General features: G+C 44.7%; 1 protein-coding gene across 1 annotated transcript in view; it reads left to right on the top strand.

Annotated features, from left to right (window-relative positions):
• The window catches only part of LOC122556810 (slit homolog 3 protein-like), a 654,707-nt gene that overhangs the window by 350,229 nt on the left and 278,808 nt on the right, over nucleotides 1-25,670 (top strand). The window contains exon 5 of the mRNA XM_043704014.1: nucleotides 23,076-23,147. Coding sequence (XP_043559949.1) covers nucleotides 23,076-23,147 — 72 coding nt within the window. The remainder of the gene's footprint in view (nucleotides 1-23,075; nucleotides 23,148-25,670) is intronic.

The following is a 25,670-nucleotide window of genomic DNA, read 5'->3' as shown; positions in this document are numbered from 1 at the left end:
CCCATCTACGCTTCTCATAATTTTGTATACCCTTCCACCGATATTTTGTATACCGATTCCCCCTCCACGTCTTCTGCTCCCAGGAAACAAACCCAGCCTATCCGGTCTCTCCATCCCAGACAGCATCCTGGTGAATCTCCTCTGCACCCTCTCTAGAGCAACTATGTCCTTTTGATCGTGTGGTGACCAGAACTGCACACAGTAGTCCACCAGGGGATCAGATAAGGCCACATAAGGACCAAGTAGTGAAAAACCCAAAATTCCCAAGTCCCCTGTGGGCTGGGGAGGATACAAAGGCTGCTTTAGACTGTTATAGGAGGCAAAGCAGAAGATGTTGGAGGCTCCAGCAGTAATTTTGATACCCTCTCTGGCCATGGGTGAGATGTAAGAGGGCTGGAAGATTGCTGATGTTGGGAAGGGACTGCATGGAGGTGTGTAGGCATGTGAGGGAAGGCACATTTTCCATTTGTTGAGTGGTCAATAAACAGGAAGCACAGACTGAAGATAAGAGATAGGAGGCTAAGAGGGGAGTAGAAGAGAATTGTTATTCACTGAGTGTGGTTGGAGACTACAACTCAATGCCTGAAAGGGAGGCTAAGTCAGTAACTCTTGTAATATTTACATATTCACCTCTGTTACCACAGCCTTCAGGGCAAAGAGTTAGAAAATGCGACAGGTATAGTCAGATCATGATGAGCCGTATGGTCAACTTCTAGGTTAGAAATGTCTATGATTCTCTATGAGTCTGCATGTCGGCATTTTGGGACATAATTTGCAGGGGGCAGTTTGCTGTTGAGGAGGGGGTCATCGGGAACACATTGTCTTTGCCATTGTCATGATTGTAACAATTGTTGTTGTGAGGCAGGACATGATAGAATGTCGGTTCCTTGTTTGGGGGCTGTTAGTTGGGTCCAATCAGGGAGCCCTGGCTGACAGATAGAAAGGGAATGGGCAGAGATATTGGCACTCAGGGAGCTGGCTTTGAGGAGGTAATACTCAAGTCAAGAACTGTTCATTTGTAAATAAAGTCTGACTTGACAAGGGGATATTGGCTTCTCTCTCTCTGTCTCTCTCCAGATATGCACTTAATTACATCATCCCTCCTTTCACAGAGCACATACTGGAATTGCAAGTTAAAAACATCAACACTACCTCAGGCTCAAGTCCGTATACTTGACAATACAACTGTGCAAAAGTCACATTTTAAGTGCGTGTGCGAAGTTTGCAGTGTCGCATCATTGTTAGCCTTCACCTTGTGTCAGAAATGTTCTCCAAAAAAGGAAACAACTGAACCAGGGCCAGGAACTGTGCTCCAGGTCTCTTTTTGACAAATGTTCTTCCCCCCACCCCCTTCAAGTTTCAGCCTGACGAGGTTGTATCACAAAAAAAAAACATGGTTTTCTCAGGCAGCTGCCACTGCACAAGAAACTCACCCTAGTTACCATCCTTCATACATAAAACTGAAGAGCAACCAGCAAGGTATTTAACTGTGAGAGGTATCAATGACTGAAAGCAGTCTTTAGCCATGACCACTGTGCAGCATTAACCTGGCACAGTGGCTAATTAACAGTTGCAACCTGCCTGGTTATTCCCCTGCTTCATCCTGAGGCAATGTTAGTCCCACTCTCGGTATGTTTAATTCGGCTCTTCGATAATCCTCCTTTTCAGAGTGAGAGAGCCCTTGCTGCGAGTGAAGGTGCGTGCAGATATGACACAGTCAGTGCCAGAAATGAGGAAGGTCTCTTGCCTATTAAGTGCCCATCTGGGTCCGAGAGAAAAATAGCTAGAGGAAAGTCGGAAAACTGTTTTGTCTTTCTAAGTAGAAGGAAGAACTTTTTGATGAGGAGCCCTTTTGAAAGTGAAACACGAGTAATTATTCTAACCTTTTCCCATTCCTTTCTACACTTGGTTTTCCTCAATTCTGATGATGCATTTGGAAATTGGCCCAAGGAGTGGTTGAGATCATAATCTTAAATACTTCCTGATTTGTTCTTCTGAAGTTGCAGTGATTGTAAGGAGGTCAGCCAGGTGGATCTTATAGGATCTGAGTTCCCTGATTGGGGCTGTCCACCTGGTCAAATCAGGAAGCCCTGGCTGACAGATATAAACAGGAGTGTCCGGGGTTCCGAGAACTGGCTCTGAGGGAGCTGGATCAGTGTCAAAGACTCTAGATGTGTTAACAAAGGGTGACTTGGTGAAACCGGCCTCTGTGGAGTTATTTCAGAAGTCACAGATTTGTAAAGCTTTACAGCATAGAAACAGACCCTTCGGTCCAACTCATCCATGCCGACCAGATATCCTAAAATGATCTCATCCCATTTGCCAGCAATTTGGCCTATATCCCTCTAAACCCTTCCTATTCAGATACCCATCCAGATGCCTTTTAAATGTTGTCATTCTAGCAGCCTCCCCCACTTCCTCTGGCAGTTCATTCTATACACAGACCACCCTCTGTGTGAAAATGTTGTCCCTTGAGTCCCTTTTATATCGTTGAACTTTTGTGGTTTCACCAGCTCAGCCAACTACCAGTGTAGACAGTATTTATGCATTGAGAATATCGTGTCACTGTTGTTGCAAGACTGAGCCTGCAAACCTTAAATTTAGACATCACTGTGTGGTGTTATCCTGATACTCAACATTGTGGAGACAGAGCTGGAGGAGAGTTTAAAAAATATATAGGCTTGCAAACTCCAGATTCAATATCCAACTTATTCTGAGTCAACCATCTTTAAGACACTGGATAATGATATTCTGCTTGAAGGCAGTGCTCCAGCTTAAATATGAGAAAAAGATGCAAAAGTTCTTGCTGCTAATCACAATCTGCAAACGTTTCTGGACATATATGTGGATAAGAGGCATTCTAACTGAATAGGAACGTGGAAGATCACTTGCCTGTTGGATTACCCTTCTGGGGAGAGAAGAGAAAATAGTTGGACAAAAATAGGCAAGCAGTTTGTATTTAGTGAGCTTTGAGAAGATTTGTAACTCAGGTTGGGGTTCTGGATGTAGGTTTGCTCACTGAGCTGGAAGGTTCATTTTCAGACGTTTTGTCACCATACTAGGCAACATCATCAGTGAGCCTCCGGTGAAGCACCGATGTTAGTGACCCGCTTTCTATTTATGTGTTCAGGTTAGTTTTGTCTTTCTGCATAGTATTCAGCACGCTGGCTGCCATTATTGTCAAGAGATGTCAATACATGGCCTAACCTCATTACAACCACTACATCGCTCCCTCTCTGTTTTGTGTAGCTCCTCCTGGGGCGGTTCAGCACCAGACCAGGCTCTTCCAACATTGCCTCGGAATAGGGCAGCGTGCAACTCACAATAGCTTGCCTCTTATGCCCAGAGCCCCTCGAAAGAAATTCATTCTCGCCTTCAGACAGCAAAGTCAGCGACCTCCGTGCTGTCCATCTCAGATTCCGAGGTATCTTCAACGCTTGACAGAGAGGGAAAACCCACCAGTTCCGGAACATTCTGAAAGGCTGTCAAGGAACCGGGCATTTCTCAATTGAGAGAGCTTGCATGGACAATACAATGTAAATGGGCAGGGGACTGTTTCATATCTTGTGGTGTCGGTAATAAATTAGCAACATTGGTTTAGAATAACAGAGGCCCAGATTTAATTATACAGAAGCAAAATACTGTTGAGTATCTGAAATAAGAAAAGAAAATGCGGAAAATATTCAGTAAGTCAGGCAGCATCTCTGGAGCGAGAAATAGACATAGTTTTAATTCAGTGAGCTTGATCTAATGAAAAGTTATCAACCTGATGTGCTTTGAAAAATATCTTATGCCGTGCTTTGCTGTTCATTAGGTCACACTCAGAGCTTTTACCATGAATCAGACCTTTAATCCCTCACTCTCCTCAAAAACACTGAATTGTCTCTGCTTATCTCTTTGTTATTCACCTCTACTCAAGTGGCATTTCAACAGAACCATCCATCTGCTGAAAGAGAATCTCACATTTCTCTAGCTCCTTTCACAGCCTTTTTTCAGCTCATGGGCTACCTTTTGAGTGTAGTCGCTAGTACATTACTGATAGTTTTTGTGCGGTTTAGTCCAACAAGCAACAATGCAAAAATTACCAAATAATCTGTCTCAGAGAAATTTGTTGAGGAGTAGATATTTGGCATGAGGGAAAAGGAGAGGGTAGATCCTTTCAGGTTGCTCCCTGAGCAGACTATCAAAGTCATTTGGCAGAATGCCTCATCACCAGAACTTTCTAACCAGCACCAAGACATCCCTTGGTTAATATGAAGAAGGAGTTTGGTCTACTTGCCTTTATTGGGCAGTGCATTGAGTATTGGAGTTGGAAGGTCATGTTACGGTGGTACAGGATATTGGTTAAGCAATGTTTGGAATACTGCTTTCAATTCTGGTCTCCCTGCTTTAGGAAGGATGTTGTGGAACTAGAAAGGATTCAGATAAAAAAGATTTATAAGGATGTTGCCAGGGTTGGAGGATTTGAGCTGTAGGCAGAGGCTGTTTTCCCTGGAGTGTCAGAGGCTGAGGGGTGACCTTATAGAGGTTTATAAGATCATGAGAGGCAAGGTTAGCATAAATAGACAAGGTATTTTCTCTGGGGAGGGGAGTCCGAAACTAGAGGGCATAGGGTGAGAGGGAAAAAATATAAAAGGGACCTAAGGGGCAACTTTTTCACACAGAGGGTCATGCGTGTATGGAATAACCTGCCAGAGGAAGTGGTGGAGGCTGGCACAATTACAACATTTAAAAGGGTATATGAATAGGAAGGGTTTAGAGGAATATGGGCCAAGTGCTGGTAAATGGGACTAGATTAGGTCAGCATGGATGAATTGGGCCGAAGGGTCTGTTTCCGTGCTGTACATCTCTGTGACTCTGTCTGTATGGTGAGAAGGGCACTCCCTATCAGATCCTTCATCTACGCCTGGTCGGTCTGTGCCACCGCACTCTGCCCTTGAAGCATCTGTGGGGGGGGGCGGTGCAGACACTGTCATACTGGAATGTGCCTTTGTAAAGGATGTCTGGAGGAAGATGCAGTGGCTTTTGTCGAAGTTTGTCTTGAGCAGCTCCATGACGCAGGACTCTGTGCTCTCTAGTCTCTTCCCCTGAACACACACCAAGACAAGCATTAACTGCGCCTGGAGGACCATCAATTCGGTGAGAGATGCTCTTCGGTCTCCTGAAACCTGTTGGCCTTCCAGAGCAAGGAGTTGGCCCTGATTGAGTGTTGCACATTGGCACATTTCAAGGTCCAGGACTACGTGCCGAGGGAGGCACTAAAGCTTGCGGCAGCTGCTGCTAAGGTGCAGTAGGGAAAGACCACTGTCTGAGATCTTCCTGCAGATGTGAATTGGCGGTCCATTCAGTTACGAGACCCTCCCGGTGCCTCAAATGCATGTGAATATAATTTTGTATGTGTAAGAGATGCCTTTGGTTTGTTGGGATAGAGTCAAACTCGATTGTTTGCTTCCTTAATATGCTACTGTACAGAACTGAGTTGCATTTTGTAATTACATATTATATATATATATATATATGAAGATAGTTCTTAAGAATAAAGTATATTTTTAAAATAAAAAGTAAATATTCAACGTGACACCTAAGTGCTTTCCTTCTCGTCTTTATGGTCAAGCAATCTGACCTTTACATCCACTAGATAGGACAGACAAGATTTTGGTTTATATTCCCATCCCAAAAGTCTATCTCTAACTGTGCAATGTTGTCCTGGTACTACAAGGAGATTCTGCAGTGGGACCTGTACTAACTCTTGACTCAGAAATAATGGCGTTTCCAATGAGCCAAAATGATGCACAACGCAGCTTATGAACTATGCAGTGATTTCAGCCACTGTATTCTTGTAGATGTCCACGCACTGTCGCATTTATCATGTGGTTGCTGACTGGAACCACAACTGCCATGGACGCGATTGGCCAAAGCAGTGATGGCTTGTCGATATTTGGGTCGACAGCGCGGTCATGTTTTGGGACACCTACCAGTGTCCATCGAACCATATCTAACGTGGGTTGCTGCCTTTGGGAACAAGGGACTGAGGGGATAACATTGGAACAGAAAAATACAGTGTGGGCGGCTGATGTGGTGCAGAGTTCAACATGGCAATTTTGGAAAGAAAACAAGTTGATAATATGGGTTGGATTTCTAAAAAAACGTGATTACTCAGGCAGGATGTGGCAATCAAATCTTTTCCGTTTTAGTGAGGGTAGCCTTTGTGATCTGTTAAATGGAGATAGTATTTCTCATTCCTATTTTAAGTGTTACAGCATTATCTTTGTGCAGCACTGCTCATAGATTTTGTTTTTATCTGCGTCTCGCTCTGAGGACTATTCGTGCTCATATTAAAACATCTCTTGCCTGAAACAACTGTTCTTACTGTGGTATGAGTGGATCAGCAGTGTTTCTGAGTGCCTCCCCACAAAAGGTCTAGGTCCCTAGGGGAACAATACCCTTTCTGCATATTCTGAGTATAGTTCATCACGTAAAGATGCTTAATGAATCCAAATTATTATCGGTTTTGACAGCATATTAATTAAGTTGTGGCTGTGTGTCCTTGGAGATATGGCGTAACAAACCTGTTTTGTTTTTGATGCCGAGACAGAAAGACAGAGTAAAATGGTTGACACAGGCCGATTCATCTGGAAAAATGAAGGCTTTCTGGACGGGGTATGAACTTAGCTTAGCAACAAAAACTACTCTGAATGACTGTAGTTCCAGCAGTCTCAATGTCGATTGAAAGATCGATCCAAATGCTTGGTAATGCCAAGAAAGTGCCACAAGCTTCACTTCTTCAGTTTATCTGCTAGTTTGGAGGTTGACTGCATTGGAAAGTTCGCAGTCTGCTTTCGGAGGAGCAACTGGAGATGGCACGGTGGCTCAGTGGTTAGCACTGCTACCTCACAGCACCAGGGACCTGGGTTAAATTCCTGCCTCAGGCAACGTTCTGTGTGGAGTTTGCACATTCTCCCTGTGTCTGCATGGGATTCCTCCAGGTGCTCCAGTTTCCTCCCACAATCTAAAGATATGTAGGGTAAGGGAATTGGCAATGCTAAATTGCCCAGTGTTCAGATGCATTAGTCAGGGGTAAATGTACAGTAGTAGGTGAGTGGCTCTTCAGAGGGCTGGTGTAGCCTTGTTGGGCCTGTTCCCACACTATAGGGATTCTATGGAGTGGATGCTTCTGGAATCGAAACTGCAATTGTGTCATTGCTCAAACAGGAGATCAGATACCTTAGCAGCTTTTGCTGCTCTTGAAAAATTGAAGGGAGCGTTATTAATTTATTCCATTCTAGCTGGAAGTTGAGCAGCGTTCAATGGTTGGAGTTTTAAATGAATCAACTTGGTACTTAATTCACAGCTACCACTATCTGTGAACATTGCTGAGAGTGCATGTGGATAAGAGGTATATTCACTGAGTAGGAATCAGAAAGATCGCCCTTCAGGGGAGAAAAGAGAACATAGCTGGACAAAAGTAGACAAATGGGTTTTGTCTATCTACATAGCATTCAGCACGTTGTCAGGAGATGTCGATAGACATGGCCTGACCTTGTTACGATCACGGCATCCCGCACCTCTGAGGACATAGGTCAGTTGTTTCTTTTTGTGGTTCTTCCCATGATGTTTTAGCACCGGGTCAGGTTCCTCCAGCTCTGCCTCTGCTACAGGGTGGCACGTGGCACACAAGAGCTCAACTCTTGCGCCCGGAGAGTCTCGGAAGAAATTCTTTCCTTTCTTCGGGCGCAAAGGTATCAAATTCAAATGAGATCAAATTGTAATCATCATTAGACATTTTGATGCTGCAGCTCACTGGTACAGAAATGCATTGTTCCGACAAATGATAGGATATGGGCTGTGTGCCCACACATCACCCACACACTCAGTATCACTGAGCAACTGACAGGTACAGAATAAACCCTTCCATAAATGGGTGGAGACTTTAGTCATGTCAGTGTGTGGAAAATGCACGCTTGCTAGACCAGCTGAGGTATTAGTCCAGGACAAGATTGCTTTTGAATTTGTTATTCTGTTTAAAAAGGAAGCAATTGAACCTCTGTCTGCTCCCACTCACTATTCCTGGCTGTGAGGAGAAGGGGGGGGGGAAGGAATCCTGTCTATTCCCCAGCAAGAATGGAGGAAAAGGCAAAGTTAGTCAGGGGAAGATTAATCTGTGCAAAGGCCATCCTCCACTGCTGCCATTATTTCGAACAGGTAACAGGCTAAAGTTCTGAGATTGACACTGACTGGTTGTGAGCTCCTGGAGTGTAATCTGCAGTCACAGAGATGTACAACACAGAAACAGACTCTTCAGTCCAGCTCAACTATGCCGACCAGATATCTAAAATTAATCAAGTCCCACCTGCCAGCACCCGGCCAATACCCCTCTAAACCCTTCCTATTCGTATACCCATCTAGATGCCCCATAAATGATGAAATTGTACCAGCTTCCACCACTTCCTCTGGCAGCTCATTCCATACACACACCACCCTCTGTGTGAAAAAGTTGCCCCTTAGGTCTCTTTTATATCTTTCCCCTCTCACCTTAAACCTATGCCCCCTAGTTCTGGACTCCCCTTCCCTTGGGGAAAAGACTTTGTTACCCAATCCATGCCCCTCCTGATTTTATAAACCTTTATAACGTCACCCCTCAGTTTCTGATGATCCAGGGAAAACAGCCCCAGCCTGTTCAGCCTCTCCCTTTAGCTCAAAAGCTCCAATCCTGACATCATCCTAGTACATCTTTTCTGAACCCTTTCAAGTTTCACAGCATCCTTCCTATCGGAGGAAGACCAGAATTGATCACAGCATTCCAGAAATGGCGTAATGTCTTGAACAGCTGCAACATGATGTCCCAAACTGCTCTACTCAATGCTCTGACCAATAAAGGCAATTGTTCCAAACACCTTCTTCACTATCCTGGCCACCTACAAGACAACCAATCTGACTGGGCTGACAAGACCCTGTGTGTGGAATTCCATCCATCATTATATCTTCAAAAGGTGATGTGGAGGTGCCAGTGTTGGATTGGGGTGGAGAAAGCCATACGTCACATGACACCAAGTTATAGTCCAACAGGTTTATTTGAAATCACAAACTTTCGGAGCGCTGCTCCTTCGTCAGCACTCTGAAAGCTTGTGATTTCAAATAAACCAGTTGGACTATAACCTGTTGTCATGTGACCTTTGGCCATATCTTCCGAAGGAAGAGGGATTGCTGATCATTGTTGGGCTGTTAGCATTCAGGGTGGTGCGGGGGTGCAGAGGTAATTGGAAAAGGCACAGTATTCCTGGAAAGTGTTTTCATTTCCCCTAGCCAGCTGGATAAAGGTGAGATTGGGAAGTTGGCTTGGGGCAAGGTATTGTGGTTGGCAGAGAGAGAAAGCTGCCCATTGTCACCTCACCCTCTTTGCAAGGAAGTTGCTGATACAGGAACATTTTTTGCAGTTTCTACTCGGGTGTTTACCGAGATCAACAAACCCTAGAGCGGATATGTAGAGGATGGGTGAAGCAATGGAGATGCATGACAGAAATCTCATCAAATATCCAAAGCATAGAATAGGACATTAGAGCAAAATGCAAGCCTGTTTTCTCAACTTTATGTGATAACAATCACTTTCCGTATTTGATCAATATGGGCTTCACATGTTCAACCTCTGTTTGTGATCTAACAATTATCGTGGATGATATCCATACATGTGCTAGCTATTGATAAAATATGGAGAAAGTGAGGACTGCAGATGCTGGAGGTCAGAGTCGAAGAGTGTGGCGCTGAAAAAGCACAGCCGGTCAGGCAGCATCTGAGGAGCAGGAGAATCGACATTTTGGGCATATGCCCTTTATCAGGAATTGATGTCCAAAATGTCGACTCTCCTGCTGCTCGGATGCTGCCTGACCAGCTGTGCTTTTCTAGCGCCACACTCTTCGATTATTGATTACATATGCCGACATTCACACTGAAATGTTAAAGGGTTACATATTGGTTCAGTGGTTAGCACTGCTCCCTCACAGGTTCAATCCCAACTCAGGTGACTTTCTGTGTGGTGTTTGCACATTCTCCCAGTGTCTGCGTGGATTTCCTCCCACAGTCCAAAAATGTGCAGGTTACGGTAGTTTGGCCATGCTAAATTGCCCATAGTGTCCAGGGATGTGCTGGCTAGGTAGGTTAGCCATAGGAAACGCAGGGTTATAGGGTAGGGAGATATGTCTGGGTGGGATGCTCTGTTGGAAGGTTGGTATGGACTCGTTGAGCTGAATGGCCTGTTTCCACATTGTAGAAGTTATATGTATTATTAGGGGCTGTAGAATGATGTCAATGCATGTGTCAGGTCATAATGAACGGTTTATAGCTGAAGATATAAATGACAGTAGTTACCCATTCACTGAAGCAAAACGACACTAACTTTTGGAATCAAATGAGCCAGTGAAATCTCGCATCTGTGGAGCCCGTTGGGGAATTATCCAGATGCTGAGCTTTGGAAGCTGTGTTGCACCACTTAATTAATTCCCCATTTACAAAAGCTCTTGTCACCCTTCAGAGAAAGGCAGCATGATGATGGGAACAGTTCGGGTTAACCATCGGGGTTACCATGGCAACGGTCCTTTAGAGCAGGACAATTAAGGAGAGTGGTGGAAATGCGAGTCCACTGTCATTTCATCTAGAGGCTTTCAAAAGGGCAACTTATTGGAAAGTGTTTATTAAACAGTCAAAGACCAAATTCTTCTGTAAGTTATAGCACACTTAAAATTCTACAATTATTCTTGCTCTTGCCCATTCCAAATTTCTGGACGGCACACCAAAACATCTCAGATGACACAAGTTTTAAGAGCTATGTAAATATTTAAAGAATAATTGATTGTACCAAACACAGCCTGCACTTTGCATCTGGTGCAGAATAACTAACTCTGCTGAGGCCTATATCTGGTTTGATTCATGTTTGTGTGAGAGTAGGACACAGTACATTGGAAGCAAAGCTGTACATGAATTTATTTTGCTTCTGCCTCCACTCAGCTCAAATGAATAACAATAACAATCCTTGCAAAGAAATTGTCACATTTTCACAAGCTACTCAGAAACGTAACAGACATGATTTGCTTGAAAGCTCAGATGTAAATTATTCACTGCGCTTTCCAATGTGGGGATCAGGACCCCAAATGGGGTCACGAGGTAAAATCTTGGGATTCCGAGCTCTGAAGCAGAGAGCTGCTGTGGAGTTTAAGCAACTGCACTCCTGTTATGCAGAGAGCATCCTGGTTCCACTCTCACAAGCCCACAGCTCTCTCTTGCTTGAGCAGTCACAATAATTCTCAAGCTTCGGTTTCCTGATGGGCTGAAGGGCTTTCCTGATGAAGGGCTTTTGCCCGAAACGTCGATTTCGAAGCTCCTTGGATGCTGCCTGAACTGCTGTGCTCTTCCAGCATCACTAATCCAGAATCTGGTTTCCAGCATCTGCAGTCGTTTTTACCAAGTTGCTCATAGTGTTTAATGGATGTGTAGTTAGGGGAAATGTAGAGTAATAAGTTCAGGGAATGGGCCTAGTTGGGTTACCTTCAGAGGGTCGGTGTGGACTTGTTGGGCCAAATGGCCTGTTTCCACACTGTAGAGATTCCAATTCTAAAAATACACCTCATCTTTCACCTCAGGAGCTTACAACCATATGGCCTGAACATAGAATTCATCAGTTTTCAAATCTCCCCGCACCCCCACCTCATCCCATCATCCCAGGCCCAGCCACCTTAACCTGACCTAACCTGTTCATCCTCCTTCCCACCTATCCACTTCACCCTTCCCACTGACCAATCACAATCACCTCAGACTCGCATCCACCTATCGCCATTTCACCTGCCTTTCCCTCAGCTCGACTCCTCCATTTATTCCCCAGCCCCCTTCACCTTCCCCCAGTCCTGATGAAATATCCAGACCTAAAATGTCGACTCCCCTGCTCCTTGGCCTGCTGCGCTTTTTCCAGTTCCACACTTCATCGACTCTGACTCTCCAGCATCTGCAGAACTCCAACTTCCTATGGGAACCCTACATTGGGAAACTTGCCCAGATCCAGGTCACTGTTGCGGGCTGCATATTAATAACCTGGGCAGCACACATGGCTTACTTTCATGGCTGCATCGATCATTGCTTGTGCGCTATCTCAGTCCATTTACTGCTGAGATTCTCATCCATGCTTTCGTCACCTCCAGAATTGACTCTCCACGTGTAGACCTCTAGTAGGCCTGTCATCCCTCACAGTCTGTGAATTCAGCTTCTCCCATCACTTACTGGTGTTTTCTGTCCCACACCAACTTCCAAGCATTGCACATTGTTTCTGCCTGAGAGCACCCAATCCCCCCAGTTCAACTTAAAATTCTGGTCTTTCAGTTGAAATTGCCTGGTCACCTTCTTCCGTTCTATCTCTGTAGATACCGTCAACCCGAAAGCTTTGCCGGCAAATAACATTCTTCCACTTCTGGCCTTGCGTGCATCTCCATCCACCCTTCTATTGGTTATCATCTTGTCAGCCTTACTCGTGAATTTTCTCCCTCAACACCTCAGACTTCTATTCCATCCTACCCTCATCAAACCCATCTCTTCAACCAAATGTTTGGTCACCTTTCCTATTTGTTCCTTCTTTAGCTTGATGTCCCATTTTACCTGTGAAGCAGGGAAGGTTTGCAATTAAAGCAATTTCTTATTGAATTAGCTTTTTTGTCACATGTACTCAAATGAGTACAGTGAAAGGTTTGTAAGTTACCAGTTGCAGCATCATCTTAAGTCCATAGGTACCCAGGTACAGCTTATTCCATTACAGCATAATAATGTCACCCACACATAAAGTATGGAAGCAGACCTTTTGGTCCAACTCATCAGTGCCAACCAAATATCCCATATAAATCTAGTCTCATTTGCCCGCATTGGGCCCATATACCTCTAAATGCTCACCCAAGTGGGGAAGTGAACCCAGGTTCCTGGCGTTGTGAGGTAGCAGTGCTAACCACTGTGCTGACCATACATTTCCTCTCCCTTGCCTTGCCATTCTATAGCCTTGTGGTTGCCGTGCCCAGGCCTCAACTCCTCTATTGTCCCAGCTCCACGCCTCCCTGATATTTAAGAGCTCTATCTCCCTCCTTCCTCTCCATTACACTCCGAGGTTGACAATCCTACACATGTACCTGCCCCCGGAATATATTCCTTCACAAGTCGGTTTCAAAACCACTGTCTCCTTAGTCTACAACCTCTTAGGTGCAGAAGTACAATCCTCAGTTAAGAATAGAGAAATGATGAAAAAGAAGTTACATTCCAGCTGTACACATGTAACTACAGGTCAGATAAACAAGAGGCAAAGTTAAAGGCGAAGTGCTGGCCTACTGGTACTGTTACTGGCCTGTTAATCCAGAAACCCAGATGATGTTCTGGGGACCTGGGTTCAAATCCTGCCATGGCAGATGGTAGAAATTGAATTCAAGTTTGAAAAAAAAACACTGACATTAAGAGTCTAATGATGAACCATGAATTCATTGTCAATTGTTGGTAAAGCCCATCTGGTTCACTTCCCTTTAGGGAAGGAAACTGCCATCCTTACCTGGAGTGGCCTACGTGTGACTCCAGACCCACAGCAATGGGATTGAATCCTAACTGCTCTCTGGGTAATGAGTGCTGGCCTGGCCAGTCACACCCACAATCCATGAATGAGTAAACAAAACCAAAGACGAATATCGCGGGCTCTCTGCAGCATGCCAAACATAGCAGATCTCCATGCGGCCTGACCACTGGCTACCACCATGCTCTGCACTTGGCTGCTGCCCTCCCCCCAAAAGGAGACATAAACATTTGTTCTGATTTTGTTCTCATGTAATGTCCACTGGGTTCAGGAAGCGAGTGATTCTTCCTCTCCTATCTCTAGTTTCACTCAGTGTTAGGGTGATGGCTGTGTTAGGAATTTGGCAAAGTCAGCACAGACCCAGAGTCGAAACTTGAAACCTTAAATCTGTATGGCTTTAGCTCTATATCAGCCTTCATTGATTGTGGGTGTAAAGAATTTGAGTAAAGCTTTGAACAGAGATCCCTGTAGTCTTCTGTTCCCATGTGTTCTTCATTATCCTTACATCTCTTCATGTAGCTTCGAATCACCAAAGAGTATAGAATTGTCTGCAAATATTTGCGTGCCTTGCTCGATTTGGCCATCCAGTTCTTCCAAGATTGACAGCTGTAAGGATGCACTTTGACGTATGATGAAATCATCTTTGGAACGAGTAGGTCCAGTGCTCCTGAGGCAATGTGATGGCCTGTGTAGAAATGCAACAGGATCGGGTTGAGTAATACAGGTTTTAGTTACACTGGTATCCTGGAGGTTGCTGAACAATCAAAGAGACATTTCACAGAATTTATCTTCATGTTCACTTAACCCGAAGTTATTCACCTTCCTGAGGGGATTAAAAGAATTAAATATTTGATAATGAAGTTAAATACCACATGGATTGTTGGCTGCAGCAAGCTTATAAGTGACCCAGAACATCTCTAATTCAGTGGTGCTGCCTCTTCCTTCTCAATGTTGTCAGAATTGTGAAAGGCAGGATGTGATGTCAAAATAAATGAGTGATTTAGAGCTAATCTGGATAGGCTAGGAGACATGGTAAATGGACCGAACAGCCTCTTAATAGACCAGTGGTAGTGCATATGCCACTGAGTTGAGAGGAGTACCGTGGGGAAGGTAGCAGAATGGTTTGGTGACTGAATTAGTAATCCTGAGGTCAGGGCAATATTCCAGTGACATAGTAATAGAGTTATACAGCATGGAAACAGACCGTCAAACACATCCACGCTGACCAGATAACCTAAATCAATGTAATCCCATTTGCCAGCATTTGGCCCATATCCCTCTAAACACCCCCCTATTCAGCAACCCCACCAGATACCTTTCAAATGTTGTCATTGTACCAGTCTCTACCTCCTCTGGCAGCTCATTCCATGCACGCACCACCCTCTGTGTGACAAAGTTGCCCCTTAGGTCCCTTTTAAGACTTTCCCCTCTCACCTTAAACCTCTGCCCGCTAGTTCTGGACTCTCCCACCCCTGGGGAAAGACCTTGACTATTCACCCTATCCATGGCCCTCATGATTTTATGAACTGATATGGTAACCTCTCAGACCGAGGAGTTCAAATCTCACCTTGAGAGCTTGTGAATATAAATTCAGTTGATTAAAACAAATCGAAATTAAAGGTTCAATTGACAATGGTGATCATAAAGTTGCTGAATTGTTAAAAACTCATGCAGTTTATATAGGGAAGAAAAGCTGTTTCCCTTAGCTCTGGCTTCTTGGCCTGATCAAAACAGTTAACTACTCCTTCTCTGAGCTCCTTTCAAGAACAGCAATCTGCCTCGGGAAGGTAGCCAATATCATCAAAGACCCCTCCCACCCCGGTTATAATCTCTTCCAACCTCTTCCATCAGGCAGAAGATACAGACACTTAAACACACGCACCAACAGATTCAAGACCAGCTTCTTCCCCGCTGTTATTAGATTTCTGAACGGACCTCTGCAATTTCATATCTGATGTTGATCTCACTCTCTGTGTACCTTCTCTGCAGCCATAACATTGTATTTCTCGCTCTGTTCTATTACCCTGATGCACTATGATCTGTCTGTACTGCACACAAAACAAAACCTTTCACTGTATCTAGGTACATGTGGTAACAATAAATCAAGGGGGAGCTCTGCACTTCTGGGTGGAAATTCTGCTCAGCGCCCCTTTCAGAAGTGCAGAGCCATGCAGTCAGTCCTTCTGTAATGCGATGGTTGCGTTCTTGTGCAACCCCGCATTACAGAAAAATCACGCTTTGGAAACAGCTCTTAAAGTGTTGGTGATGTAATCGTGTTACAGCCAACACACGCTTTCAAAGTTTGCACTTTGGAAACCGTGTCCCCAATTCGTCAATCGTGTTACGGAGAATTCACGTTGAGGAGATGCGCGTTATAGCAGAACAACTTGTACTTCTCTTCTGGCAGTTCTTTTGTATTGTCGAACAGTCAGAAAAAGGCAGAACAAGCCCCTTTCTCACTGCAAAATTCTGGCATTTAAATGTCTGGTATCGCAGACAACTGCTTGGATGGTTGCTGTCAAACGGTAAGTACATTAGCTCCATGCCAGGTGAGGATGCAAGGTAAATAATCTGGGCAAACTGTCAGGTGCATAGGATGCTAAGTGGGTAACAAATAGTTTGCCAAGGGTTGAATTCCCAGTTGATGGATGCCAAGTGGGTAGGGAGTATGGTGCCAGGTGAAAAGAGTACCTAGTTGCTGGGGATGCAGTGGTAGAATGGGCGGAGGGTGGTTTGGGTAGAGGGGGAGAATTCAGGTCTGAAGGGGACGGTGAATGTCAGGTCCAGCAGTGAGAAGGGAGAGGAGACTGTGTGTTTAGTATTTTTCTTTACTCACATGGGCATGACTGGCTGGCCTGCATTTATTGCCCGTCCCAAGTTGCCCATTAACTGAGTGGCTTGCTGGGTCATTTCAGAGGGCAGTTGAGAATGAACCACGTTGCTGTGGGTTTGGAGTTATGTGAAGGCCAGACCAGGTGAGGATGACAGATTTCCTTCCTGAAGGACATTGGTGAGGCAGATGGATTTTTTTTCCCCCTGGACAATTGGCAAAAGTATCACAGTCATCAGTAGATTCTTAATCCCAGTTTCTTTTCCCCCACCATCTGCCATGGTAGGAATTGAACTCAGGTTCTCAGAATGTTACCTGAGTTTCTGGGGTAATAGCCTAGCGACAATACAACTGAGCCATTGCCTCCACTGTCTTAACTTAACTAATATCCTAAACTTCTCATGCGAAACTGTCTACTCAATTTCATAGAACCCTCCAAAATCTCCAAGTTAAATGGAGACTCTTAGAGGGTTCCAGATGTATGGAATTGTTCAGAAAGTTCCCTGGAGACACCCCATGCCCAGCTCCCATCTCCTCTGGAATAATGACAGACTGGTCATCAGAAAATCCCAGGTCAATGCCTTGACAAACATTTTTAGATAATTATCATTTTTCCTGCGGGTGGATTTCCTCTGGGTGCTTTGGTTTCCTCCCACAATCCAAAGATGTGCAGGTTAGGGTGAATTGGCCATGCTAAGTTGCCCGTAGTGTCCAGGGATGTGTAGGTTACGTGCATTAGTCGGGGTTAAAAGTTGAGTAGTAGGATGGGGGAGTGAGTCTGGGTGGGTTGCTCTTTGGAAGATCAGTGTGGACTTGTTGGGTCAGATGGCCTGTTTCCACACTGTAGGGATTCTATGATTTTAGAAATGTGAGCAATGTCTTATCGTGGAGAAATGTAGCCTTCCACAGTTGGAAGGTTGTTTTATGTTGAATGCTGACTCTTACTAAACTTTGTGTACCATTAAATACCCTGTCACACCTCATTCGATTAAGTATGAGGTTCTTTGCAGGTTTTTACAAAATTAATGTCAATTCAGTGATTTCTAATTGATTGGGTTTGGAGGTGGGGGTTACCACAATAGTATAATTATTGGAGAAATGTTAAATCTTGAGCAGTGTCTTTTGGATTTACAGGTTTGACCTCATGTTAAATGTATGTTTCCATCCAGCACGGAAACAGACCCTTCGGTCCAACCAGTCCATGCTGACCATTATCCCAAACACAACTAGTCCCACCTGCCTGCTCCTGACCCATATCCCTCCAAACCTTTCCTCTTCATGTACTTATCCAAATGTCTTTTAAATGTTGCAACTATACCCATATCCACCACTTCCACAGAATGTTCATGCGAACCACCCTCTGTGTAAAAAAATTCCCCCTCATGTCTTTCTTAAGTCTCTCCTCCCATCTTAAAAATGTGCCTCCTCATCTTGAAATCCCCCACCCTAGAAAAAAGACAACTACCATTAACCCTATCTCCTACCCCTCATGATTTTATAAACTTCTTTCAAGTCACTTCTGAACCTCCTACACTCCAGTGAGAAAAGTCCCAACCTATCCAGCCTTTCTCCAAAACCCAACCCTTCCATACCCGGCAACATCCTGGTTACCCAAGTTGCTGTCACTCGCACAGGAGTAATGCCAGCAAACGCTGGCAGTTTTGCCATCAGTAGCACTACCTTATCCAGGCCATTGTTTGGTTTCTCCTTGAAACTTGGTGAACCTTTCTTTCCTTAAGTAAAACAAAGGACTGTGATTGTTGGAAATCAGAAGCAAAAGAAAACCCAGACAATGGCTGGCAAAACTCAGCAGGTTTGGCTGCATCTGAGGGAAGAAAGCAGGGTTAACATTTTGGAGTCTGGTGACTCTTCATCAGAGCACCTCGACTTCCCACTGTGGTGCGTTCAGGAGCAATGTTGGCGAGCTATTTTGGGAATGTGTAGTTATCGGCCTATCTGTATATATTGGTTTGTGTGGGTGGGGTGTGGAGTGGTCTGACTATGCCCGAGATGGCGATAGTGAGCCAGGAAACTGAATTCATTTTCAGCAGGCACCCTTGTCTCAGTTGTGATGAGCAGATGCCAAAGGCCAACTTGCCCATTCCGGGCATTGATTTTCGGGTGGGAAGGGGAAGGTGGCTGTGACCATCCTGTCTCTCCTCTGTGAGGTCAAGGCTGAGAGTCGAAATTTAAATAGGGACGGGCAGATGAAATGGGACATCAAGCTAAAGAAGAAACAAATAGGAAAGGTGACCAAACATTTAGTTGAAGCGATGGGTTTGGACAGGGTAGAATGGAATGGACGGCTGAGGAGCTGAGGGAGGAAATTGAAGAGTAAGGTTGACAGTATGGCAACCAACAGCAAGGCAGACAGACATGCACAAAAGGCCACAAGTGGAAGAACAAAACATTCTTTGACAGCAAAGCTTTCGGGTTGAAAGTATCCACAGAGATAGAACGGGAGAAAGTGACAAGGCAGCCTCAACCCAATGTCGGGAATTTTAAATTGACTGTGTTGGGGAGATCAGGCATTGCCAGACAGAAACAATGTGCAGCACTTGGAAGCTGGAGGTCATACGACACCAGGTTATAGTCCAACAGGTTTATTTGAAATCACAAGCTTTTGGAGCACTGCTCCTTCATCACCTGATGAAGAAGCAGCGCTCCGAAAGCTTGTGATTTCAAATAAACCTGTTGGACTATAACCTGGTGTTGTCTAATTTTTGACCTTGTCCAGGCAAAAGTGAGGACTGCAGATGCTGGAGATTAGAGTCAAAATTAGAGTGGTGCTGAAAAAGCACCAGGAATGATGAAGGGCTCCGGCCTGAAATGTCGATTTTCCTGCTCCTCGGATGCTGCCTGACCTGCTGTGCTTTTCCAGAACCACTCTAATCTTGATTCTGACCTTGTCCACCCCAGTCCAACAGCAACACCTCCACACCAGGCTTGGGAGTTGGACAGAAAACAGCAGGAAATCGTTGGAGAAGCTGAACTCTCAGACTGTGAGGAATAAGAGGCCAGTCAGAGAACCATTGAAAGAGTCAAATTCTGGAGGTGACAAAAGCATGGGTGAAAACGTCATTAATAGATGGACTGAGAGTGTGACAGGCATGACGTGTTCCACAGCAAGTGAACCAACGTTCTGACTAATCTCCAGACGAAGGGCTTTTGCCTGAAACGTCAATTCTCCTTCTTTTCGGATGCTGCCTGACCTGCTGTGCTTTTCCAGCACCACATTAATCTTGACTCCAGAGGAGCTTTACCGACCTCTTCATGCTTACTGGTTTGAAGAGCCCTGACTTCAGTAAACATTTCAGACCTGTTCCAAAATTAGCCATAGCCTGTTGCTGTAACCCCATCCCATCCTACTCTCTTTTTCGAGATGAGCAGATCAATAGACAGACAAATGTTCCCCCTCCTCCCCCCCCCCCCAATGTATTTTCATATGGTGGTTATTAGTGTCAGCCTCTGAGCAACTGGTTTACATGTCAGATTATTTTTATTCATATTGTGTTTCAAACAAGATTGGCACGTTTTTCATTGACACCTCCCTTTGCCAGAGAAAGCGAGTCAAAAATCATCTCGAAATGGAGTCAAGAGAGATTCAATTGAGAGGCTCCCCATTTAGAGCTGTCAGTGGGTCTGAACCTGTGACCACGGGAGTACAATCACCGCCCCAACATCAGACATCAGCTATCTTAAGCTGGGATGTAGTAAATATATGATCATGGCGATTCTTTCTTCGGAGTTTTGTTTTGTCGAGTTCACACACACTGCCTGCTATATCAAAGATGTAACATTTCCCTGTTGAGTCCTGTGCAGCTGGCCCTGTTACAGAGCTGAGGTCAAAAGTTTGTAAAGGCGAAGCAGGAGCTCCTGTAACTGTGCAACGTTAATGCAAGTGAAGAACTTTCTGTAAATTCCATAACGCCAGTCTTACTTTCTTGCTCTCTCTTTCTGTTCCTCACACACAAAATAGGCTGTTCTATTCTCTCTGTCTCTGTATCTCGCATACACACACAAAACAGCCCTATTCTCTCTCTCCCTTTCCCTCCCTTCCTGTCACCTGCCCATTTATGCTTCATATTCTCTTAGCCTCTTTCTAACCCCCTTGCTCTGTTCTCTTTTCACTTTTCTTTCATTACCTCATTTAGTCTCCTGTCCTATCAGTCCCTCGCTCTTTCCCTCCTACGGTCTCAGTCACTTTCCATTCCATCCTGTTTTATCCCATCTCCTCTTCTATCTCTCTCATTACAGCCACTTGCTTTGTATTCTCACGCACTCTCAAGTTAGTTTTTTCTCCCTTTATCTCACCCTGTCTGCCTCCTTCTCAGTCTCGTACATTCCCCCTGTTGACAGAGTTACTAAATTGTATGGACAAAGTTAAAACTCACACAGCACCAGGTTATTTTTAACTTTGTCCACCCCAGTCCAACACCGGCACCTCCAAGTCATGAATTATGTGGCGTGAGCAACATCTCCAGATCCTTGGCTGTCTCCCCTGTACTCTTCAGTTTGCTTGCATCTGCTGTTTACTTCTGTCTTTGTCTCCCTCTCCCTGCCTTGAGAAACACACTTTATAAAATGCAATTTGTCTGTGTAGCTGTCTTCTTCTGGAAGCAAACTCTTTCCTCTCATGGCTTCCATTTTATGACAAATCACTGCATTGTTTGATAGACAGTAAATCCATCATTGTTACCATTGATTAGCTTGTTATTATACTTGGAAGAACGTTGCCAAAACTTAATTTAAAAGGTTTGGAATGTGAAAATCATTTATTTTTAATTTGCTAAAATCTCTGGACATAATGCGCAGATAAACAATTACTAATGTTCTTTTATAACAGAGCCCTTCTACTAATACATGCAAACTGGATAATTATTGAGTTGTGCATGAAAATGGGTTTGTTCTGACTGTGCATCAAGTACTGTGGACGTGCGATCCCTTTCCACACCTGTCCCTCATCAGGATGGTCTCAGGATTCTCTGCTTCCGCCTGAAGCAAAGGCCTGAATTGTCCCCACCTACCACCACACTCCTCTACTTGCCTGAGTCCATCCCCGTCCTCAACAGCTTCTATTTTAACTCCTCCCACTTTCTTCAGGTCAGAGAGATGGCCATGGATACCCACATTGGCCCCAGCTATGCCAGTCTCTTTGTGGGTCACGTGGGATATTCCTTGTTCTGTGCCTCTACCCACAACTCCTTCTCCGATATATCAATGATGTCATCAGTGCTGCTTCCCTCTCTCATGTGAAATCGGGAAGGTTGATCAATTCCACTTCCACCCCGCTCTCACCTTCACCTGGTCCATCTCTGACTCGTCCCTTCCTCGACGTCTCTGTTTCTATTTCTGTGGATAGACAGGCCACCAATATCTCCGACAACCCCACCAACTCCCACAGTCACCATGACTACACATGCTCACACCCTGCACCCTGTAATGACTATTCCATTCTCCTAGTTCCTCCATCTCCTTCGCATGTGTTCTGATGATGCCACCTTCAGCGAGGCGGCCTCCAAGATGTCCATCGTCTTCCTCAACCAATGATTCCCTGGCACCTCAGCCGGGTCTGACCCATCCCCCACACGCCAGCCCGTACCCTCTCTCTTCCCTCCCACAACAGCGATAGGATCCCCCGGTCCTTACCTACCATCCCACCAGCACCCACATCCAGAGGATCATTAGCCGCCATTTCCACCACCTCCAGTGGGATGACACATATTCCCATCCCTTCCCTATCTGCTTTCCACAGGAACGTTCCCTCCAGGACACCCTTGACCACTCCTCCTTCACTCCCACCATCCTCCCACAGTACCTTCCCCTGCAACCTCCAAAGGTGTCAAATCTGCCCATTTGCTTCCTCCCTCCTCAGTATCCAAGAGCCCAAACACAGCTTCCAGTGAAGCAATACTTTACCTACACTTCACACAATCTAGTCGACTGCATTCGCTGCTCACAATGTGGTCTCCTCTACGTTGGGGAAAGCGAAGCGTAGATTGGGTGACTGCTTTGCAGAACGTCTACCCTGTTCCCTGGCCAACATCTCTGTCTCAGGCTTTCTGCAGTGCTCCAGTGAAGCTAAACGCAAGCTGGAAGAACAGCACCTCATTTTCTATTTGGGAAGTCTACAGCCTTCTCAGTATCGAGTTCAAAAAACTTAGGGCTTGAGGCACCTTCTCCCATGTCCTTAGCCCAATCCCCACACCCAAGGCCTTGTTATCACATGGTCCATTACTACACACAACCCATTGTTAGCTGCTAACAGTCCCCACTTGTAGCTATTCATTCTCCCAGCCAGACTATTGTCCATCCTTTGTCTGTACAACTTCTCTCTCTTTGGGCACAATCCCCACCTATCATTTACTCCTTAACCCTTACCCCACTTCTGCATAAAAAACAACATTTTTCCCAGCTACCATCAGTTCTGAGGAGGGGTCACTGGACCCAAAGTGTTAACTCTGATAACTCTGATTTATCTCTTCACAGATGCTGCCAGACCTGCAGAGCTTTTCCAGCCATTTCTGTTTTTGTTTAAGATAATTGCACTTTGTTTGAAACCAGTCATTGGGAGTGAAGGGTTGCTATGATTTAACAGACACTGTCTTTCTTGTTGCCACCTGATTCAAATTGCCCAGTTGTAAATCCAGTTCTTCTTATTAACAGCGACTTCAGTGAGAACCGAATCCAAGCTCTTCCCCGTAAAGCATTCCGTGGTATTGTTGACATCAAGAACCTGTGAGTAATCGTGCTTTTTTTGTTCACACTTTGTCCTCTCAATTTCCATTGCTGTATCCCTGAAAACTCTTAACCGGGTAACCCAGTCAACAATGCTCCTTTGTGACGATGTGGAGGTGCCTGGGGTGGACAAGGTCAGAAGCCACACGACACCAGGTTATAGTCCAACAGGTTTATTTGAAATCACAAGCTTTTTGAGCACTGCCCACTTCACCTGACGAAGCTCTGAAAACTTGTGATTTCAAATAAACCTGTTGGACTATAACCTGGTGTCATGTGACTTCTGATCTTCTGATGATGCGACATGCACAATGAAATATTTAATTATTTTGTAATGAATCGATTTACTTCAACTTCACCATAACAAGACATGACATGAAACTGTCGCCATTGTAAATTGAGGTCTTCTGAACTTGGGTTCGTCGTGTGAAGAGACCTTTATCCCTTCTAGTTGCCCATCATCTGCTTATACTTTTGGGTGATTCCCAAAAGAATGGACATCGCATCTAAACTGGGGTAACTAGCCAGGGCTTTTTTTGAGTGGAGCGGGGGAGGGGTGGGGATGGGGTGTGTGGAGTGGGTTCGTGCTGGGGGAGAAAGGGTGTTGGTGGTTCAGATTAATTGATTGGAATGTGAGAATGGCAGAACAATGGTGTGTTCAACTGCCAGACTGGAAAGAGGGACAGTCCCACTGGAGTGTGGAGAGGGAAGAGCGAACATCACTTAATCTATTCTATCAACACCCTTTCTCCCCCAGCACGCCACTCCGCCCCCACTGTTTCATAAATGTTGCCCCTTCCACACTTCACATCAGCTCTGACGAAGAGTCATCTCAACTCCAAACATTAGCTTGCTCTCTCTCCACGGATGCTGCCTGACCCGCTATGATTTCCAGCATGTTAGTTTTCAGGGCTTTTTTGATGCTGACTTTTGGTGTGAAATTAAAGACTAGTGCAGTCCCCCTGAATAGCATTCACTGGAAGCAAGATCAGAAATATATAAATAATTTGGCACAAGCACATCTGGGTATCAGTTGAATAATTTGGATTCTTTATTTAAGCCACGTTGGATTAGATATGGTCATTATTGCCTGGAGTGGTAAATAAGAAGAGAGTTACACTTATGTGGTACCTTTCATGATCAAAGGATGCCTTAAAGCACTTTAAAGGCAATGAAATATTTTAGAAGTGTATACACTTCTGTAATGTAGAAAATACAGCAGCTAATTTACACAGAGTGAATGCCCACAGATTGCAATCTGATCATAGCCAGATGATCTGTGCTTGTGTAATAAATTACTTGGCAGGAGACTGGAAGTTAGCCCCAATCTTCTTAGAAATGTTGCTGTCAAATATTTTCTGTCTGTCTGAGAGAGCAGATGATGCTTCAATTTAATGTCTCATCTGAGGAAACATCGCGAACAGTGCTGCATTCTCTGAGTACTGCACCAGATTGTTAGATTTGAGCTTTGGTGTGTGTTGTCAGATTTGAACCCATGATTTTCTGGCTGGGAAATGAGGATTTTACCAAGTTGACCCTGCCCACTTGTAACAGTTGATCCAAACTTGCAAACTTGCAAATCAATGCCTCTGGATCAGTTGGAATCTGTTGTATCGATTGTGTTATGGACCAGGCCAGACCCTCTCAAAACATTTCAAGTAAACTAACTTTACTAGTTGTTTTAAGCTGGTGTAGAGTTGATATCCCAGGAGGGATGCAGTTGGTCAAACTACGTAGTTTTAAATAAAACAATTTATTTACAGGATTACCGAATGAAGCACAAACAAAACAGAACAGAATACCAAATAGCTTAAACTCTCTGAAAACCCAACAGACCATCCCAGCTTAATGATGCTGGTCCAAATAATTCCAATAATCCCCAGAAACATCCCTTGGCACAAAAGGTAAAATCAAACCCAGGGTCTGACAGGAGAGATGTCAGAGAGAGGGAGGATCAGCATGGACCTGCTTCTTTGGGTCCAGCATCTTCACAACTGACTGACTGCCTCCAGTGAACAGCCAGACCAGACCAAACCAAACCAGAGAAAAGCTGACCTGGGAGAACTGGCCACTCCCCTTTCATTGTACAAGTGCTTTTTAAATAATAACTTGAAAGCCTTTTTCCTGAGACAGTATCTGTTAACTATAATCAAACTGACCCTAAAACCCATCCAAGCTAGACTTTTTAGAATTGCTGTTTTTACGGCCTCTCTGAAAATAAAGCCAAGGACAGCATAACTTTGTTAAAGGAGCAGCACTGTTACAATTGGATGACTGATATTGTACCTCAGAGCACAGTGTGGATGGCCTGTGAATTTATTTCCATTCTGAAATGGCTACCTAAGACCTTTAAGCCAGTAGCATTACCATAAGCTGCAAAATATCAAACCTCACTTGAAATGCTGGGGATCACAGCAGGTCAGACAGCATCCATGGAGAGAAAGTAAGTTAATATTTCGAGTCTAGATGACTCTTCATCAGAGCCGAGGTGAAGTATGGAGGGGGCAGCATTTATGTTATGGT

The sequence above is a fragment of the Chiloscyllium plagiosum genome, chromosome 14 (assembly GCF_004010195.1).
Source record: "Chiloscyllium plagiosum isolate BGI_BamShark_2017 chromosome 14, ASM401019v2, whole genome shotgun sequence".
NCBI lineage: Eukaryota > Metazoa > Chordata > Chondrichthyes > Orectolobiformes > Hemiscylliidae > Chiloscyllium > Chiloscyllium plagiosum.
Note: the sequence above shows the minus strand (reverse complement) of the source record. Positions and strands in the feature narration are given on the sequence as shown.